The 22,690-nt window shown below is 43.9% G+C and overlaps 1 protein-coding gene across 1 annotated transcript in view; it reads left to right on the forward strand.

The window, feature by feature from the left end:
- Positions 1 to 22,690, forward strand: part of SLC45A2 (solute carrier family 45 member 2) — a 99,378-nt gene that overhangs the window by 41,843 nt on the left and 34,845 nt on the right. The window contains exon 4 of the mRNA XM_029579111.1: positions 14,311 to 14,454. Within this exon, the coding sequence (XP_029434971.1) occupies positions 14,311 to 14,454 (144 nt within the window). The remainder of the gene's footprint in view (positions 1 to 14,310; positions 14,455 to 22,690) is intronic.

The following is a 22,690-nucleotide window of genomic DNA, read 5'->3' on the forward strand; positions in this document are numbered from 1 at the left end:
GAGGTCCAGGTTTTTGATTTCCTCTTCTTCCCCATTTCTTTTCCCAGGGGCGCGCCCCTTTGGCGCGCGGCTTCGGCTGTGCACCGGTGGCTGTGTGCTGCCGGTCCCTGTTCTTATCAGGTCTTCTGGGCACCTCCCGATGACGTCAACTCCTCGTCGAGAGTGGATACGCCCCTCTCTCTCTCTCCCTCGGCGTCTCGGAGTCCTGCAGTGAAAACTCACTGTCCGCTTTAAGTAAGTCTCTCTGGGACACCTTGTTGCTTACAGGGCTCTCTTCCCTCCCTGCCCTGTGCGCCGCCGGGCCCTGTTCTTATTGGGTCTTCTGGGCACCTCCCAATGATGTCAGCTCCTTGTCAAGAGTGGACACACCCCTCTCTCTCTCTCCCTCGGCGTCTCGGAGTCCTGCAGCGAAAACTCACTGTCCGCTTCAAGTAAGTCTCTCTGGGGCACCTCGCTGCTTACAGGGCTCTCTTCCCTCCCTCTTCCTTGGACTTCTAATTAATTATTAAACTTGAAGCCTGTCAGACAAACCCAGCTGCTAGTTTCATTCTGTCATTACAGTATGATCTAAATTGCTACCATTATTAGTAAGTCTCCCAGTTCCCTGGCATAGCATGCCAGACAGACTCGATTATATGATCACCTGCATTTCCATTAAGTTTTCTAGTTATTACAGAACATGCAGCCTGCCAGAGAGACCCAACTACTAGTTGATTCTATCATCTCAGCCTGTCAGACAACCCAGCTGCGTGGATGCCTATGCTACAGCTAGAACTTCTAATATTTCACATTAACCTCTTTTGCATACATTCTGGCAGCCCTAATAGCCATTATTTAATCAGGTGAGTACTGTGTTATGAATTCTTAAATGCATGTCACCAGGCCACGCTTTCTGCTCTCTCCACTTTCACCAACTAAGGATCATCTGTGCTTACCCCATTCCCTCTTGATCTCAAGTTAACACTTTCTATAACAGGGTAAAACATTGCTTTCTCATGCCTCCAATGAATGGAACAGTTTATTCCTTGTCTCAGAAGCAGGCAACAGTCAGTTAACAGAAAGCATCCTGTTGGCAACAAAAAGACAAGGGAGAGTTAGTAGCCAAATGAAGAGGATAATTTTGTAGTTTCTGCAGCCTAAAGTCCAAGCTCTTCTTAGAGTCCATATCTTAATGGTAAAGACATGTTTTGTTGTCCTGCCTCAAATCTTGAGGAAAAAAAATTCACTCTTTCTGATTGGTTCTGTACTTTGTGGTATTGGTTTGCAGAATTTGATAAAGCAAAGAAAATTATTTTGCCATCCATCCCACATCAGAGATTGTGGCACAGGTGCCAGTCTGTCAACTCAAGACAAAAATTTGCATTAAAAAAAAACTAATTTATGGTCTCTCCGAGTGTGCTGGGATTTTGTTATACCAAGCATTATCCTCCATATACAAACATAGTCCAGTACATCCTCTAATCATTTCAGTGAAAGCTGTGCCCCTTGATGCCTTGCCAGTACTAAATCTTGTGTTTAGCCTGTTTGACCTGGCCTAGTTAGTGCTCAAATATGGTGTCTTCCAATGTACAGTAAATGTATTCATTTTTAAAAATATAAGTAAAATAATATTTTTGGAGAACAATATTTATATGCAATTGCATCAGAAAAGGTGGATGAGATGGGTAACTGCCTGGGGCAGTACACCTTGTCAGAGGACATGGTGCCAGTACTCCATGTCATTGCTGACACAAGCTCTGGCTGCAGGAGGATCCTGTATGATGATTTGGCCTCACATTAGTGGCCAGCCAAAGTCTCCCTCCAATGACACAACCACATACTAATGATTGTGTCATCAGATGGGTCACTAGTATGCCCCTCTTTGATTTCCCAGGGTACCAGTTAGCTTGGCGAAGGGCGTGTACACATGGTTGGAGATATATAGCTGCTGGCTTTTGTGGGAGCAGTGTGAAACAATTATTTAATGAGAAGTTCTTTAGATTTTTACCAGAAGGAAAAAAAGGCTTATGTGATCACTATCTCTGTGTTTGTATGTGTCTTCTTAGTAACTTTGGGGCTGATGCAATACAGTGCGCTCAGCTGAGTGCACTTTTTAACCCACAGTTAGGATGTGGGTTGTGTAGGTGCGTCCACAGCCCCTTATGCTAAAAGGAGATTAGTGCCTCTACAACACATGTCCAACACGCTATGAAACTAATAGCAGTCATCTCATGTAAATGCATGTTGATGAGGCTTTTAGTTAGTCAACCCCAAATACAAAAAAAATGTGTGTCTAATACACATAATTTTGCACTCAGAAATTAATGTCTACCCAGAGCAGGTGCTAATTTCTGAGCGCCCCCAAAAAGTTGTACATCCTCCAACTTAATATCATAGCAATAAAATCATGGCGAAATGAAAGATTAAAAAATATATTTTTTTAAAGTGCCAGCGGTCAGGTTCGGGAAACGGGCGCTCAGTTAACCAGCATCTGTTTTCCAAACCCGTGGCTATGCGTCAATGAGAAATACAGAGGCTGATAATTCAGTGTCCATTTTCTTAACCGGTGGAGATCTACGAACAGCCATCTTCTCTCAGGCGCCTGCTGTCAAGGAGCTGCAATTGATCATAGCGCCTCCTTGCCAGCGCAACCTATAATTTTAATATTGCATGGCGCCCCCAGGAGAGATGCCTGGGGGCGCATTAGGAAAGTGGGTGCTGAACACACAGTGCCTGCTTTCAGCGCATTTTTTTGCATCGGCACCTTTGGCATCTTATCTACTCCAAATTTTCAGGACAGTTAGAAGGTACACAAAGACCTTGATAGGGGTGTGGCTTTTTTTTAGATCTATATCTGTTTGCGGACTGAGGTTGCATGCATGCTCACGTCCTGAAAAGTAGATTCCTTTAGTTCTAGAATTTTTCAATGCTGCTTGCATGAATTTGCTATTAGGCAGTCCTATGTTCTGTAATTCCTATCTGATAATGATTTGATCCTTGTGCATATTCTATGATGTGCTAGGAGGATGTGGTTCCTCTTCACAAAAAGGGAAATAAAAAGGAAGCTGAGAACTATAGACCAGTTAGTTTGATATTGGTGGTGACTAAATCAACAGAATCACTGCTAAAACAAAGGAGAATGCAGGTTCTGGAATCTAATGGATTACAAGATCCAAGGCAGCCTGGTATTACCAGAGGATAAGGGGAGGGAGATTAGGCTAGGGGATTGGGAAGTTCCCTCCCAGTCCACTCCTTAATTGGAGTGGACTGGGAGGGAACTGGGGAAGGCCCGATGCGTCGCCGCATGTAACTGCTTAACTCGACCCCTCCCCCCCTTGCGTGTGCTGACCCGGCATTTTATAACATGTGCGCGCCAGCGCGTGCATGTTATAAAATTGCGCATCCATATGTGCGCGCCGGGTAGCACGCGCACATGGATGCGCGCACGTAAGTTTTGAAAACCTACCCCTATATTATTATGGTCGATTTTATTATATGATGTTATCTGTCTTATAGAAACATAGAAATGACGGCAGAGGAAGACCAATAGGCCCATCCAGTCTGCCCAGCAAGCTATCACACTTATTTTCTCATACTTATCTGTTACTCTGACCGCAGAGTTCAGGGCCCTTATTGGTAGCTTTTTCATTCTAATTTCCATCCACCCTCGCCATTGATGCAGAGAGCAGTGTTGGAGCTGTATCAAAGTAAAGTATAAGGCTTAATGTTTGAGGGAAGTATCCATCGTATCGAGCAAGTTACCCCGATGTTTGTATACTCATACTGCTCAGATGAATGCCTTGTTAGATGTTGGCTGGATGTAAATCTTATTTCTTCATTCCCCCCTGCCGATGAAGCAGTGAGCTGTGCTGCATATGCATTCAAAGTTAAGTATCAGGTGTAATTTGTTAGGGGTAGTAACCGCCGCAATAAACAAACTTCTCCCACGCTTATTTGTTTACCCAGACTGTGCAATTCAGTCCTTGTTGGTTGTTGTTTCTGAATATAAATCCCCCCTGCCGTTGAAGCAGAGAGCTGCACTAGATATGCATTCAAAGTGAAGTATCAGGCTTAATTTGTTAGAGGTAGTAACCACCGCAATATGCAAGCTACTCCCACGCTTATTTGTTTATCTAGACTGTGCAATTCAGTCCTTGTTGGTTGTTGTCTGAATATACATAGTAATGATGGCAGAAAAAGACCAAAATGGTCCATCTAGTCTGCCCAGCCAGCTTCCCAAGGTAGTAACTGCCGCTTCGTGCAGGTTACCCCTATGATTCTCTTAAGGATAGTAACTGCTGCTCCGTGCCAATTTAGCTTTTTTATTTATTCCCATCCTCTAGCCTTTTAGGGATCCACAGTGTTTATCCCATGCCCCTTTGAAATCCTTCACAATTTCAATCTTCATCACTTCCTCTGGAAGGGCACTCCAGGCATCCACCACCCTTTCAGTGAAGAAATATTTGCTGACATTGATTCTAAGTCTTCCTCCCTGGAGTTTCAAATCGTGACCCCTAGTTCTACTAAATTGTTTCCAATGGAAAAGGTTTGTTGACGACCATGAATCATTAAAACCTTTCAAGTACTGAAGGTCTGTATCATATTACCCCTGCTCCTCCTCTCCTCCAGGGAATACATATTCAGGTTCTTCAACCTCTCCTCATAAATCTTTCGATGGAGACCACCCACCATTTTGGTTGCCCTCCTCTGAACTGCCTCCATCCTGTCTCTGTCTCCTTTGACATAGGGTCTCCAGAACTGAACACAGTACTCCAGGTGAGGCCTCAGCAAGGACCTGTACAAGGGGATTATCACCTCCCTTTTCTTACTAGATATTCCTCTCTCTATGCAGCCCAGCATTCTTCTGGCTTTAGCTATCGCCTTGTCACATTGTTTCGCCGACTTCAAATCGTTAGACACTATCACCCCAAGTGCCCCGACACAGCGGCGTAACTCAACAAAATAAGGTAGGGCGGATTTAGGTAGGGCTGGGGGGTGGGTTAGATAGGGGAAGGGAGGGAAAGATGGGGGGAACAAAAAAAACAACCCCTCCAATCTGCTCTGATTTCGCAGCAGCCTTGGAGGGAACGGGCAAAGCCATCGGGCCTCCCCTAGGGCTCAGCGCGCGCAAGGTGCACATGTGTGCACCCCCTTGCATGCGCCGACCCCGGATTTTATAACATGCATGCGGTAGCGCGTGCATGTTATAAAATTGGGTGTACATTTGTGCGCGCCGGGTAGCACGCACAAATGTACCCCCCCGCGCGTAATTTAAAAAATCTGCCCCTATGTGTTTACACTGAATTATGTGTGTTAACTTGTGAGCCGCTTCAGGCTAATGCATCAGCGGCTTTAAAATGCAAATAAATAAATACATAAAATCTCTCCTTTTACCAATGATATCATATATTGCACACACCCTCTCGCATTCACAAATCAAATATCTCTCTAATCATTTATTGCAAGAATATTCTCTTAATTGAAAAAATGTTCTCTCCTTTGATTTCTTCTGCAATAATTATATTCTTATGACGTCCTTAATCACAGATGAACTCTCCACTTCATTTCTTCAATATCCTTGCTCTTCTCTCATGTTAGACATTCTTATTAGGTGCTCTAGTGAAACTATTCTGATCCATCAAAAGCTCCAACAAGGGTCCCTCATTTTTCCCACACATGAGAACTTTACATCATCTTCCTAACAATAACTCCAATACTGGTATCCAAACAACCAACTTTCTGTTTCTCATACCTGTCCATGCTTAACTTATTAACTATTGATTGTTACTCAACTGGCACTTCCCAATCTTAAACATCAGAATTCTATATAGATGCCAATTTCAGCTACAGTGAACCTGAAAAATACATACCATATAACATACTTAGAATAATCTAAAATCCTTTTACAACACGACTTAAACCCAAATCATTATAAATTTTAAACAACATTCTTAACATGATGATATTAAGAAAAACTTAATATCTAAATAGTGATTGCTGAACTGCATTGCTGCTCAAAAACACTTCAATCTAAAGACACCAATGAATGTCAATCACGTCAACAGTTACACGATACATCTAGACGATACATCAAAAAATGTGTCAATAACACCACAAAAGACTGTTTTTTGAAGCTACAAGTCCTAAAACAACTGAGACCCCTTCTACATTTCCAAGATTTCCTCTCTGTTCTTCAAACCATCATTTTTTCGAAAATAGACTACCAGCCAATACCATCAAACCCCTGCAGATGCTGCAGAACGCTACAGCGAGGATTTTAACCAAGACCAACAAAAGAGAGCACATTACACCCATTCTGCGCAACCTTCATTGGCTTCCAATTAAATTCCTTATCCATATAAAGTGCTTATGATCATACACAAAGCCATACACAACTTCACCCCCGTGGATCAAAATATCCCCTTTCGTCTACACAATTCCACCAGACCGATCAGATCTGCATATAGAGATACGCTTTACTCCCTCCCTATCAAATCCTCCCTTTTGAAATGAGCCCTCTCCTCAGCTGGTCCTTCACATTGGAATGCTCTCCCGCCAGACCTCCGGCAAGAAAGATCTTTGACCACCTTTAAAAAAAGACTCAAAACCTGGCTATTCACTCAAGCCTTTCAATAAATTCTTAGGTTCCGTCTGCCTTTCCTAGTACAACAGGAATTACCTGCTCAGTCAAGCCTCCCGAACTTCCAACCAGACTCTACCTGTAGACAGGTCTTGCCTCTTTCAAGTTTTTCAGTCTCGTTCTAACATCATGTTTTTCATGCAAGTTCTTTCAATTAAGTATCTTATTATCTGAGTTTTTATATGTTTAGACCTGATTGCAGGTCCTATATCATGGTTTAATGTAAGGCTGATTTATAACAGGAAGCCCATACCATCCATATGTTATTTTTGATCCCAGTTCCGGTAACCCTGTTTGATGTAAGGCTATCGTTTTATGCTTCCCTCGTTTCACTGTAAACCGATATGATATGTACTGTTTGCACATGAATGTCGGTATATAAAAGTTCAAAATAAATAAATAGACCTTCATCATTAAATACCCCACCAATAACACATACTACTTGAATGATCCATCTCTGAACTCACCATCATGAAATTAATATTTGTAGGAACAACATCTATATTCTTATTGAGGCCATCAGGTGCCAAAGTTTTCCAAGAATAAATAACCCTTTGTTCACTCTGCCATAGTTTCCTTGGGAGATCACCTGCCCTATCCCCCACTATTCGTTTAATCACAAAGAACTTAACATCATCAATAACATGTGAACAAGATCTCCAAAGGGCTACTAAGTGTCTAAATGTAATGTCAATCGTGTGTCTGATCCCGTACCATGTATCAAAGGGCCCGATATTCAAAGCACATTCAGCGCTATTTAGCCATATAAGCAGGACTTATGAGGCGGTAGCAGTCCCTTATAAAGCTAAAAGTTACATGCACAAAAAGTAGGCATGTACTGGGTGGATCGGGGGCAGAGCGAGTTAACCATATGCTATACGGCTAACTACTGATATTCAGAGTTAGCTGTATAAGAACACATGTAAGCTTAGACATCCTAAGAGCAGGTCTAAATTTCGCTGGGTAGACTTATCCAGCTAAATGTGTATATATGCATGTATATTCAGCAACTTTGCCATGCCATTAAATATACATTATAACTTAGTCAGATACATTCTAACCAGCTAAGTTACTTACACGACCAGCTTTGATGTTGTGTTCCGCAGTCCCCTACCATGCCTGCGGTGGCGACCCGCCGCGGGAGCTCAGGGGGAGGTCTCGGATCCTTGCCTGTCACTTTAGCACGGGCCCCAGTGACGGTCATCGGGGGGGGGGGGGGGGGGGAGCCGTCCCTGCTCCTCCCTCGCGGCGTCCAGCAGCGTTTCTTTCCACGGAGAGAATCCAAGATGGCCACCGCCATCTTTAGGCGTGAGGTCGTGCCTCCTCCTCAGATTTAAAGGGACCTGATCCCTTTAACTACACTCACCTGTTCCCTATGAGCCAGAGCAGAGGAAGTATAAAAGGAGGCTTCCTCTGCTCATTCCTTGACTTGGCAACATCCTACGTAGTCAGATCTGCTTGCTTCATTGAGTTCTTGTACTTCGGATCCTTGTTCCTGTCTTGTCTCGGTGTTCCTGGTTCCTGACTTCGGATCGGCTAGCGGTGATTCCGGGTGTTTGACTTCGGACTGGCACGTGGTGATTCCTGGTGTTTGACTTCGGAATGGCAAGCGGTGACTCCTGGTGTGTGACTTCGGACTGGCAAGTGGCGATCCCTTGGTATACGACCTCGGACTGGTAAGCGACGACCCTCTGGCATGTGACCTCGGACTACTTCTGGACCATCGTCTTCAAGGGCCCACCCTAAGTCCCAGCGGCCCGGGTCCCTACGGGCTCCTCCCGGGGGGACCGGGGGCTTCCAGGGGTGAAGCTCCAGTTAGCCCTTGCACTGAACTCTGGACTCCTTGACCTCTCAAAGGTCCACCTATGTCCCAGCGGTTCGGGTTCCTATGGGCTCCTCCTGGGGGGACCGCGGACTTCCAGTGGCGAAGACTCCGTTCTTCTCCTTGACATCATGACTCTTCATCTGCTTCCACAGTCGCCTCAGTCTCCAGTGCCGAGGGTCAGCTGGTTGCATCTTCTGTTCTGCCTCACCACCCGACGGGACAACCTATGGATCTTCCCTCCTAAGGTACACCATCCTCCCGTTGGCCCAAGGGTTCACAAGCCTGAGCATAACATTTGAATATCTACCCCAAAGCATCTAAGCAGAAAAGGTTTTCAATGAGAATATTTCTTTAGTTTTTGTAATTTTTAGTAACAATTACACACATTTTAGATTTAAAAAAATGGTTGTATTCTACACTATATGATTTTTTTTAAAAGATGTATATGAATTCCTTTCTGTCTCTTTAATTCCTACAACATCTCTGCTATCACCATTTGATATTATGAATATTTTGCGTAATGCACTTTACTTTCTGTTCATAATAATCTTATTTCTTGATGTAAATCCTAATTTTGTTATAGTATTTTGGGTCCCAATCATTTCTTTCATGCCTCAGCTGCTAGCAAGGCACTTCAGTTTCTGTTGGAAATGAAGTAGTAATAATGGCTCTGTTATTGCTTCTGGAGAGCAGATTTTGCCATGGACGTGGCATGACTCAGGTGTCCGGGTGAATAATTAAACAAAGAATATGTTTTGAAATATAGAAATGCTTTGCCTAAAATCATTTAGAAAATTGCTCTTTTGACAGCTATCAGCATGAGGCTTTTCCTTTTACGTCTGAGACAGTGCCACACAATTGCATTTTATAATCCAAACCGCAGGAGTACTTATGTACAGAATTTCTCTATTTATGGATGCCTAGACCTGCATCTAATATTACATCTTTGATAGATTAATGGAATACAACATCATTGTAGAGTGGGAAGAAGTAATAAGAATTATAGATGGGCTAAATAGTAACACGTACGCAGGGCTGAATGGAACTCCACCTCAGAGTTCTAAAACAACTAAAACTAGAAATTGCAGACACAATTACACTGATTTGCAATTTGACACGAACAACGGCTGCTGTACCAGAAGACTAGAAGTTGGCCAATGTGACTTAATTTTTAAGGGGTTCCAGGTGGAACTGGAAAATTATAGACCTGTAAGCCTGGCATTAATACTGGGTAAGATGGTGGAGACAGTTATCAAGAACGGAATTGTTAGGCACATAGAAGAATATAGAATAATTAGGAATGTCCAGGATGGATTTTGGGAAGGCAACTCATATTTCACAAACCTCTTAGAATTCTTTTAAATTGTAACAGGTACATAGATGATGGTGAACCAGTTGACAATGTGTATTTGGATTTTAAAAAGGCATTTGACATGTTACTTTGGAAACTGATAGGATATGGGATAGTAGGAAATGTGCATTTTTGGATAAGTCTAACTGTCCCATCTTATTTTTCAGACTTCTAGCATTTGTATATAGACATTTCAATGTATGTTTCTTGTTTGTATTAACAACCTGCTCATCAGTTGACAAGGGTAATTTGGAATCTTTCTGCACTTTACTTAAAGGCACCTGATCCCCTTTGGCATTTATTGCAACCTCTCTACTGGGGTGCCCTATTTTCCCTGTTCTCTTGTATCCTTCAAAGATATATCATTCCACACCATGCGCTTCTGAGTGACTCTCAGCTTTCCCCCATCATCTAGTTTAAAAGCTGTGCAATCTCCATTTTAAAGATAGTGCCAGCAGCCTATAGACAGATCAGAGAAAGGCTATCAAACATGTGCAGGGCCTAGCCCATAAGCCCAATGGAAAAAGAGTATTCTTGAGGAAAGGAGAGAGAGGAAATATACTAGAGACATTAAAATAACTCAGAGTTATAAATAATGCCCAAGAAGCAAATGGACTTGGATAGAAAACCATGCCTATAAAAAGGGAGCACAATATGAAGCTCCAAGGGACTGAGGAGCAACATAAAGAAATATATTTTTTTTTCACAAAAAAAGGTGGAATACTCTCCTAAGGGGAAATGGCAGGAGAAAAAGTGTTATAAAAAAAGGATAGAATAAAGATAGAGTATCATTAGTTGTAAAGAAAGTTGAAGATAAAGCCAAATATGGGGGGACTCTATGGTACTGCAGTGGGAAGAGTAACATGGATTAGATGAGCTTTATGGTCTTCATCTGCCATTATATTCTCTTTTCCTGTGTTTAAGTGCCATGAACCCATCGTCTTCAATTATGGAGCACCACAGGACCCAGGAACCCAGCCATCCTCTAGTGTCAGTGGCTGATCTCTTTCCTTTGGCACACAGCCTCCCCAGGTACATGCATGGCACTTAGTGAAGGCAGTCAGGGTCCTGCACAGCTTTGCAACTGACATGCACCAGCTGTTTTAAAAGCAGAGTTTACTGCTTAATTTTTAAATGCCGCAGAGGCAAACGAGCTAGAACTTACTTAAATGGCTTCAGCATTTTGAATTGTTAATAATATAGGGGCAGATTATAAAAGCCCTGCGCGCATAAATCCATGTGCAGGGGGGTTACGTGCGCTGAGCCTATTTTGCATAGGCCCGGCGACGCATGCAAATCCCAGGACGCGCGTATGTCCTGGGGTTTGCATGGGCAGTCCGGGGCAGGGCAGGGGCGTGGCCAGAGGCCTCCGTAGGGCCTCCAGGCCGGGGGATCGCACACCGGCACTTGGCTGGCGCGTGCAACCTAAACCTGCCCAGAGGCAGGCGTAACTTTAAAAACAAAGGTCAGGGGGGTTTAGGTAGGGCTGGGGGGGCGGGTTAGGTAGGGGAAGGGAGGGGAAATTGGGAGGGGGGGCGGAAGGAAAGTTCCCTCCGAGGCCGCTCCGATTTTGGAGCGGCCGATTTTGGAGCGGCCTCAGAGGGAACATGGAAAGCCATTGGGGCTCCCCTAGGGCTCGGCGCGCGCGTGGTGCACAAGTGTGCATCCCCTTGTGCGTGCCGACCCCGGATGTTATAACATGCGAGCGGCATGTTTATTGAAAAGAGAAACCCAGGGTAAAACACTTGGCATACTTGTGACTGAGCTATAACAAGCAATCAAAACAATAACCGCTTTTTCAATATTGCCACATACAAATAACCATCCCCTATACTCCCTTCCCCCCATATGTCTTGACCTCAGCATGACAGGGTAACTCATAATAGGACATTTCTAACCATTCAATATTATACTTCTTGCTCTGTGGGAAAGTGATTGTATCTAAGGTTCCCAAGTCAACAGAAATTATTTCTGATGCTTAAAAGAATGGCGAGATACAAACTTATCCATCTGCATCATTTTATGAAAAAGATTCCTCTAATGCCAGTAAGATGGCACCTCGGAATCCTTCCGGTATATTAAAATCAGATTTTTCCCCACCACTCCAGCTTTCCTGACCAATAATCGGGTACAGTAACCCCGAACCGATAAAGCAAAGTAAGCAGTGATAGTGGGGTGGAATGATCTATCAACCATTCCAAACAGGACACTATCTTCCGCCAAAATATTTGCATAAGAGGGCATCCCCAAAAAGCACGAGACAGATGATTAACACCAGTGCTACATTTGTTACGGACTGCAGAGAGGAGTCAGATTGGCTTTACAGGCTAAATGCTGGGACACAAAAATTATGTTAATATATGTTTTTTGTGCACTGCCTGAAGTGCCTCGTTAAAAATAACAGCTAGCTGCAGAATTAAGGGATCTAAGGTATGTAGTCAACAGCGGCGGATTCCCGATGAAGTCCGGCCCGGGGATTCGCCGCCCAGGAGATACCACATGGTCTGCCGAGCTTGGCTCCGTCACGGCCTCACTCGGCAGACCACGTGATTAGCGTCAATCCGCCTCTGGTCGTCAAGGATTTTTCCTATTTTGTGTCTATGGGGAAAATGCTTAAAAGTGAATTTTAAAAGCCCGGCACCTGTCAAAACCAGGAGATATATACATAAGTCGTGCCGGCGCTCATGGGCCTGGATTTTATCTTGGAATTAGTGCATAAATGCTTATGCATACAGGCGCGCGCAAGAGTCCCCTGCCGCGTAACTTTACTTCTGCTATGGATGATGTGTAAGTTGTAAAACAAAAATCTCTAGGTAGAGCAGCGGGGTTTTAAAGGTCAGGGCTAACAGGGGAGAAGGGGGACTGGTAAACTGAGGGGGGGGGGGGTAGAAATCCTATCCCTTACCTATCTGAACTGGAAATGAACTGGGAAAACTGGGAATGACATCAGCGCACATATCTATTAAAATCCCCTCACTTAGGTGATAGAAGCGGCATTTGTGCACATATGCGCGCTTATTTTATAAAATGGCCATGTTCCTGGGCATGGGCCAACGAATGTGTGCACCGCTTTGAAAGTTACCATTTCAGGTTACTTAGGATAATACCTGCCATCACACAGCTCACACACCCCATGTGTGAGACCAAATATTGCAGGTACAGGGGGAAGGAACCAATGGTACTTAAGTTATGTTTTGGTCATTACTGAATCTAGCTATAGGGCTCACGTCTTCCTCTATTGTCTGTTGATGGTACAGTGGTTGGCAGGATACTTATACAGGGAGTCATAAAAGCGAAATGATCCTGTTTTAGAAAAAAATAATTATAAATGATAAATTGTTAAACTTCAACCCAGAGAAAACAAAGACTGTGGTTCTCTAAAAATATTAAGCTGTGTGAAGGCAGGCAGGTATTATCCTAAGTAACCTGAAATTATGTTTCTGACATAGGATTTGCTGTCCGGCATTCCAGTTTTTCAGGACAAAAACTGAATGCTTTCTGGCATCTGGAATCGCACCTGCTTGACCTGGGATCACATCTGCATTCTTTTATGGAAAAGCAGCCATTCCTGCCAGCGGATGTAACAAAAACACTATGAGGCCGATGCAATGTATAACCCTAAGTCGGACGCAGGTTAAATACTAGGCAGTAATCCACCCCCTAATGCAATAGGGGGATTAGTGCCTATTTAATGCGCGTCCGACGCGGAGTGAATGCAATAGCGCTCATCAATGCAAATGCATGTGAATGAGGCTATTACTCATTCACTCCGCATTCAAAAAAAAAAAGTTGAGTCTTAGATGCACATTTAGCTCTCAGATATTAACGCCTGCCTGGAGCAGGCGTTAATAGCTGACCGCATGTAAAAGAAGTACAGAAAAGCAGAAAAAACTGCTTTTCTGTACTTTTTTTTTTTTTTTTTACTGAAAAAAAAAATTCTCTGCAGACCACCGAGTTATGAAGACCGACGCCGGTAAACTCGGCATCGGTTTTCATAACCGGCCATCTGCCAGTAATGAAAACGGACGCCGAGTATCAGCGCAGGCGACCCTAGCGGCTCCTTGTTATTTATTTAAACATTTTTATATACCGGCATTAGTTGTGGACATCATGCCGGTTTACAGCAAAACTGGTTAAACTTGGAAATTACATTTTAACAGGGGAATCAAAACTGGGAGGTGGATAACAAGAAGTAGAAGAGAAGAGAAATAACGGTAACATTAACCTTGCTAGCACGACCCCCTAATTTGGGTATAGCACGGTGCCCCTCACCCCCTTGCGGGCACCATGCGCACATTAAGAAAGCAGACGCTGACTTTTCAGCGCCCGCTCTCCGCGCTTTTTATTGCATCGGCCCCCATGTCAGCCTCAGTCAGGACTTTACCTTTCCATAGCCGAGTATCTACACAAACATTTAAAATGGGGAACACACTTTATCGGAAATAAAACCCCAGACATGTTCTTTTCTTCAACACTGTTATTTCTCTTAATACCTTGATGCTTTATTTTACCCAGATTCAGAAACGGATGACCATAAAATCCTTACTGAAGGCAATTGCAAGCATGCCCTCTCACTATCGCTGGTTGTGCGTGAGTCACCTAATTGGATGGACGGCTTTCCTTTCCACTATGCTCTTCTTCACCGATTTTATGGGGCAGGTAAACAGTGTGACAAAGCCATTTTAATGTTGTCATTGTATAGACCTAATCGCTTGTTTTCAGGATAATGGCTTGGCTGGGGAGCACTTGGTTGGGGGAAGTGGAGCATCAGGTCTCCAGGGCTCTTCTGCATGACTCTGTATTGCTGAGGCAATAAAAAAAAAAAAAGAAACCTTGAGAGTTGTAGTTAAATTTTTGCTATCTTTACAGGTTAGCGTAAATCATTTATTTAGTTATTTATTTAGATGTACTTATATTCCACCACGTCCATGGCATGTGTTCAGCGTGGATTACAATCAGTCGTAAATCATAACACTAAGAATCGTGTTGCTTAGCCCGATTTATACTAACTGATGTTGCGGTTCTGGCCGCGAGCGCCGCGACCAGACCTTTACCTCCGTGTTTCTTGTCCTGTTCCCGCTTTCACCGGCCTAGTTCCTGTCTTGTTCGGCGGCATCCCGGCGAGGGCCGCGCCGCTGGGAAGCCTTCTATGGACGCCCTGTCTCTAGGCGCGCGCCACTTGGGCTCTTTTCTAGGCCGTTTCCCGCCAGTGGTGACTCCGCCCAAATCCTGACGTCAGACGCCGCGGCCTTGATAAGCTGGCCGCGGCCACCCAGTCTTTGCCTTGCAACGGGCTTACCTACCGGATCCCTGTTGCGCTGTGCCCCGGAGCGTCCTGCTTTGCTAATCGCTCTGTTCCTGCTTGCTGGCTACAGTACCTGCTTGGTTCCTGTTTACCAGCTACAGTTCCTGCCTGGTTCCAGTACCCGAATCTTGCTACAGCTCCTGCCTGGTTCCGGTACCCGAGTCTTGCTACAGCTCCTGCCTGGTTCCAGTACCCGAGCCCCGTTACAGTACTGACCTACTGTCCTAGTCTGGATCCAGTTCCCAGTCCTGATCCACTACCGCCTAAGTCCCAGCAGCTGGGCTCCTATGGGCTCCTCCCGGGGGGGCTTCGGCTTCCAAGGGTGAAGCCACCTAAGTCCCAGCGGCTGGGCTCCTACGGGCTCCTCCCGGGGGAGCACCAGCTTCCAGGGTGAAGATCACCTCTACGTCCTGCCTGAACATCTGCCTCCCGGCCTGTGGTATACTAGAGACTTTTGAATACCTTTCCCAGTCTCCTGCAGGTCGGCCCAAGGGTCCACTAAACTGACATTCCCTAACAACTGAATATGAATATTACTGAGCTGCTTAGCATGCGTTGTTTGTTATGCAGCTCATTTAAATATTTGTTGTTTGCCACAGTTTTTTTGTTAAAAGTAATGCAAGTGTATGCCTGAAGAGCATTATCTCCGTTTTAAACTTTGAATGCGCCTTTGGAACCTGTGTTACCGAATGCAGGTATTTAACATGCTAGATTGAAGCTTTTTAAAAAAAACATTGGGAAAAGGTAAATGAAGTGATCTCACATGCTACATACACGAAACTGGTTGCAGCCCTTTGTGGGCAAAAGTCAGATGACTGTATTTGTTGACAGCACATTATTTTCTAATACTAATTCCCATATGTTATATAAAAAAGATTTAAATCCATTGAGAAATATTGGGTTCCCCATAAGTGCTGGTTTAACGTTGTATAATTTAACCATGCATTAACATATTTTAGTAAATAAGCTCTTAAATAAGAAAAAAAGTATTCATATTTTTAAAAATGATTCAGAAAATTCAGAAATATCACCAAATTGTATGATGAGGCAAAAAGAAATGCATTTTGAAAGTTTTACTTATTTATATGCTTGTGATATAGTTCATGCACAGTCCCTTATACACATGTATATGGCTGCGCAGTATTTTATAACCTGAGTGCATCAGATTCAAGCAGATTATAAAATATGGGGCGGATTTTCAGACTCCGCGAATAGGCCTACTTTTGTTTGCGCTCCAGGTGCAAACAAAAGTACGCTGGATTTCAGCAGATACGCGCGGAGCTGCGCGTATCTGCTAAAAACCTGGATCGGCGCGCGCAAGGCTATCGATTTTGTATAGCCGGCGCGCGCCGAGCCGCGCTGCCTACCCCCATTCCCTCCAAGGCCGCTCCGAAATCGGAGCGGCCTTGGAGGGAATCCTCTAACGCCCTCCCCTCACCTTCCCCTCCCTTCCTCTACCTAACCCATCCGCCCGGCCCTGTCTACACCCCCCCTTACCTTTCTCCGGGGATTTACGCCTCCCGGAGGGAGAAGTAAATCCCCGCGCGCGAGCGGGCCTCCTGCGCGCCGGGCCGCGACCTGGGGGCGGGTACGGAGGGCGCGGCCACGCCCCCGGACCGCCCCGGGCCGTAGCCACGCCCCCGTACCCGCCCCCAAAACACTGCCAACACGCCCCCGAAACGCCGCGACGACCGGGCCCGCCCCCGACACGCCCCCCTCGGAGAACCCCGGGACTTACGCGAGTCCCGGGGCTCTGCGCGCGCCGGTAGGCCTATGTAAATAGGCTCACCGGCGCGCAGGGCCCTGCTCGCCTAAATCCGCCCGGTTTTGGGCGGATTTAGGCGAGCAGGGCTCTGAAAATCCGCCCCAATGCGTATGTCTACCTCCCAACATATGCGCATAAGTTTGGTTACATGTGAGTACCTAAAGTGCATTGGAAAAGGGGGCATTCCATGAAGTTAGCATGGGGCACATTTAAAACTAATCGGAGAAAGTTCTTTTTTACTCAACGCACAATTAAACTCTGGAATTTGTTACCAGAGGATGTGGTCAGTACAGTTAGTATATCTGTGTTTAAAAAAGGATTGGATAAGTTCTTGGAGGAGAAGTCCATTACCTGCTATTAAATTCACTTAGAGAATAGCCACTGCCATTAGCAATGGTTACATGGAATAGACTTAGTTTTTGGGTACTTGCCAGTTTCTTGTGGCCTGGATTGGCCACTGTTGGAAACAGGATGCTGGGCTTGATGGACCCTTGCTCTGACCCAGTATGGCATTTTCTTATGTTCTTACCCTCCCTACCTATTTTATAAACATATGCATGTACTGTTTATTTTACTTGTGAAAAAAATATAACTTGCTTGCGTAAAAACCCTGATTTATACACAGAAGTCGGTATAATTTAAAACATGTGTATATAATTGAAATCCCCAGTTTGCCGATACCTCCCAGACTTTCTCCAGACATCGAGACCTTGATGGTTCTTCAACCTGAGCTCCCCCTACTTCACCCACACCTCCCATCCAAGAAATAGCAGACGATAGCCAAGACTGATATCAGTCGTGCTAGAAAATTAACAGGAGTACAACTGCATGAATAAGTTGTATAATGTATTTGCATAAGTCGCTTATATAATAGCACTAAAAGGACCATATATGCAAATATCTGGGCCACACGTGAGCAAGACATTTTAAAAGCCGCAAATTATGTGCATATATGAGCATGCTCAAGCAAAAAAAGGGGGTAGAGCTGGGGGCAGTGCATGGGTAGGGTCAGCAGCTATGTGCATAACTCCATATTTTAAAACTGGCCGCTGCAGCCTGCAGAAGGCTGTTAGCTGCGTATGTTTTCTTCTGATGAGGTGTAAGTCTTCATAAATCTTTATTTAGGCCTAAATCGACTGAGTGAGGGGTCTGGGTCAACTGGTAGGAGGGCAGGCTAAAGAACCAGAGGGGTCTGGATGATCTCAGGATGAATGAGCAAACCAGTAGACTAATTGGTAAAACTGGGAATGTTCTGCACTCAAGCATGTTTTAAAATCTGTTTCCCTGCTTGCATTAAAGCCAACAAGGAAAATTTGTGATTTACGTTTGCTTAAATAACTACTTAAAATTAGGAGAACACATACATACGGTAGGCATATTTTAAATCATATGCACAATTAACATAATTTAACATTACAGCGTATGTTCACTCATGCACCCATACCTGTGTGTTTGGGCATCCATATGCTTGTTTTAAAGTTACCATCTTAGAGTAACTTGTACTCGCATTCATGCTATTTTATAATCATCAAAAGTATGCGTGTATTTTCAGTTTCGTTTCCACTTACAGTAATATCCATAAAATATTTTGTGTTAGTCCTCCTTTGAATCCATTTGTTTAAAGAGGGACTCGGGGAAAGAGTGTAGAATTTTCTCTTCAAAGTAGAATTATCATTACGCAATACTCTCCATATGTACAAACTATTTTAGTTTCAGCCTCTGTTTTATTGAATTTATACATGGTGTCAGAAGAGCCTGCAAAGGAGTGGGAGGGGGCTGTATTATAGCGACTACTCAAACTGAGAGCAGCTGGGAGATCATGGCCCGTATTCAGATGAAGGTTATGTATAGAACGTTAGTGGAACAGTGCACAATAGTGTGTGATTTTTGTAGCATTCATCATGTATTACATCTTTTATTTCCTTTTTCTTTTTCAAAGCTGAACATGCAAGGGCAGCAGATGAATAGGACAATATTAATGAGAAGTTTCCTCTTGTTCATTAATAATGCAGAGAATCTGCTGAAAGTGATGGGGGAAGCTGGGACAGCCGCTCACGGAAGGCATCACTATAGTTGTTCTGTGTCAGCAGGGCATAAATGCCCGACTTTTTAGTTGTAACTCCATAACATTACTACTAATAAAAAAGTATCATTATACCACACAGCTGCTCAACAAAGCCTGCAGATGCAGAACACAACACTTTCAACTGTAGAATCAAATGGAAACAGGGCCGCAAACATGTATACACGCAAATGAAACAAGAATGATCCAGCAGGCGGTGATTTGCAAAAGAATTCACATGCATCGACCTTGGTTTTAATGTGCATAAATGGGCCTTTTGAAAATTACCCGGGGGGAGGGGGGGCATTGTGCAGTAAAAATATGAGCAAAAGTCCATTGGTGTATACTTTCACACACAGTGCAAAGAGGCATTCTGGAGGATGGAGTTGGGACTGAGTTACAACTTGTTTGCAAGCTTCCAAGTTTAGAAAGCAGGTGCGTAAATATGCACGCACAGGTGTAACTTTGTTCGTGCATGTTGGTGCATGCTCTGCACACACATGCACATTTTTAAAGCGGATAGGTGTGCATAAATCCGCCTGGCTAAAGACTGCAAGCAGAAAGTTCCTACAGACTCTAGCCTGCATGGGCTCTCTGAAAGTGACCCTCTGAATCTCAGGAGTGGCTAGTGCCCTCTTCACTACTGTTCAGTGCCATGATCTGGATAATTGGCCACATCAAAGTTAAGTTACTTTTCAAAAGATACTTTTCAAATATTTTTAAATGCGCTAAAAACATGTTTATAAACTCCTGTAAGCTTCATTTTCCTTTGTATTAAGAAGTCTATGCACTAAAAATGTGCATCAGCAATTTTTGTTTTTTTTTTGCCTGCATGATAAAACTGCTCTTAAAGAGTGAACCACAAAATAGCATACCTGCTAAAGTTTTGCATTTATAATGTGCACAGTAAAAGATGAATTTTCAAAAGGTTGTGTCTGGAAAAATTAGCATATATACATGTAAATAATATATACCTGCCTATATTCTATTTTATAAAGCTCAATTGTACACATGTAAATAGGGCACACGCATAAATATATAACTGTAAAAAAGGGATGGTCTAGGGGTGTTCAGGGGTGGGCCAACAGTTATGCATGTGAATTGCTATATTCTAAGAGACTTATGCATGTAGATTTGACAGCTTACTCACATTTTTACTCCTGCTTATTATCTGGGAAAAGTGATATTAAATATCTTTAATTTAAAATACTGAGTGGGTAGGTGGGGGTCTGGGAGAACTGGGGGGAGTTCAAGATGAAGAGCCAGGAGGGTCTCGATGACCTGCCATGGACTGGGCAAACTGATGGACTAACTGGTAAAACGGGTAATTTCCTTTACACGTAACAAAATTTACTGACTTACATGCGTTTAAAGTGACTTATGGGGAGGGGGGGTAAGTGCTATTTAAAATATGCATGTAAATCCTCCACACGTATATTTTTAAAATTGAAGATAAAAATATGCAGGTACAGCAGTTCAGCACCACTTAGCCAGATAAATCTTAAAAGCTCTACTTATCCATCTAAGACTTAGACATATCTGGCTATCTTAGCTGAATAAGTAGCATTTTAAAACTTAACTGGCTATCTTACTTAGCCAGATAAGTAGTGCTTTTAAGACTTATTCGGCTAAGTAGCAGCAAAACCGCCCCATAGCTGCATAAATTGGAATTTATTCAGCTAACTTGAATATCTATTTGCCCATATCTTATAATGCGCACAAATGTTGAGGGGTAGATTTATGCATATTTTATAACCCGTGTGTATATGATATGCACATGTTGTAAAATACCGGGGTAGATCTGCGCTCGGCCTTATACAGGCACATATGGGCACTCACTCAGGTGTTTTAAAATTATCCTCCTGGTGTTCATGCTGTTATAATAAATGTACAGTCAACACATTACTCCTGTCTGAACAATAAATAACATTTCAAACAGCCACAATACCTGAAGACTGGAGAGTGTCCAGTGTAAGCCTGATTTTTATAAAGGCCACCAGAGTGATCTGGGAAACTATAGATCAGTGAACCGATGTTGTTGCTGGGCAAAATGGTAAAAACTATTTCTAAAAAAAATATACTGGTCATATAGATATAGACATGGCTTAATGGAGAAGAATCAGCATGGTTTTAGCAAAGGAAAATTGTGCCTTGCAAGTCTAGTAGACGTTTTTGAAGGTGTAGTTAAAGATGATCCTGTTGGTATAGTATATTTGGATTTTCTGCAGGCATTTGAAAATGTTCCCCATGAAAGACTCCTCAGGAAATAAAAAAGTCATGGGATAGAAAGCAGTGACCTTTTGTGGCTTGGTGACTGGATAATGACTGGTATTCCACTAATGACCTTCCCAAATGGAGGAAGATCATTAGTGGAATACCTCTGGGATTAGGTTGTGATGAGGGCACAGGGTTCCCAGCACCAGGAGCGAAGGCAGTAGCTCCATGTCTGTACAGAAGGACTGATTGTCGGAATGAGGTGAGGGAGTTGGCAGTGGTGATGTCGATGGGGGGAGGAGGTGCACGAGGAGGGGGCGGCGAAATTCAGTATAATGTGCTAAAAATCAGCTTCTTAAATATTGCTTCCCCTTGGCAACTCTGTTGTGGCACTGTGTAATTGTGGCTGGTTGCTTTCGTGGTGTGCAATAAAAAAAATATATATCCATTTGTATAATTGCTGGAAAATTAACTATCTAAAGGGACTGCAGCGGGAAAGTCCCGTGGTCCCTATTGACGACATCACCAGCACTGCCCTATATAAGGGCAGTTCCCCTGATGCTCCCTGCCTCATCAACAAGTCCAGCTACTGTGGTAGTGTGTTGCTTCCTGTTTTTGTCTCCACCTGTTCCAGTCTTCGTCTGCCCATCCTGTTCCAATCCTTGCCTTCCAAGCCTGCCTCGGGCCTATCTGCCCCTCTTCCTCTTCTTTGGATGGCTATCTGGTTTTGACCTTGCATGGACTCCCGATTCGCCTATTCACTGCCTGCCTATGACCCTAGCCTGGCCTTGGACCATGTCTTCAGTCGTCAGCAGAGACCCTTGCCTAGGTGCTGCCAGCTCTAGCACCCAAAGACTCAACCCAAGAGGAGCGTGAGCTGGTAAAGGTGGAGCTCCTGACTGGTCTCTGCTTCATCTGGGCCTGCCTGCTGATGGTGAGAACCTGCAGGGCTCCTCCCTGCAGGTAGAGCCAATCTCACTTCAGCCCAAAGGTCCACAGACACAACATTTCCACATTGAGGCAGGCCGATGTAATAAGGGATGTTGACATTAGCACAGGTTTTAACCCCTGTTTTAATACATATTTTTCTACAGTGAGTTAACCCTGGTATTTGACAGGGGTTTTTAACTTCTAAACAATGTGCACTAAAACAGAACTAAAAACCAGTGCTAAGATTAGCTCAAGTGCATGCAAATCCCTTGTAAAAGAAGACATTAGCTATTTCCCATCAATGCAGAGAGGTACGCTAAAGGGCAGACAGCTTGAAGCACATTTTCTTAATGCTGGAAATGTAACTCCTAGGTCAGAGCAAAAGTAAAACTTAACTCACATTTCTGCTGGCCATGTTATACTATTGCTGTGCCCATTGCAGTAGGGTCTAGCTGCTTCTACCACTTTGGATACAGCCATAGAATAAATTTAGCCACCAGAACCTTGGGCACAGGAGTTTAATTTCCAGTGCAAGCTCTTAGGGGCGGGCACCTACAACTGAAAAGTACACTGTCGTTGTGCATCCAGACTTTGGTGTAATGTTCAACTGTACCTGCCT

This window comes from Rhinatrema bivittatum, chromosome 1 (genome assembly GCF_901001135.1).
Source record: "Rhinatrema bivittatum chromosome 1, aRhiBiv1.1, whole genome shotgun sequence".
Taxonomy (NCBI): domain Eukaryota; kingdom Metazoa; phylum Chordata; class Amphibia; order Gymnophiona; family Rhinatrematidae; genus Rhinatrema; species Rhinatrema bivittatum.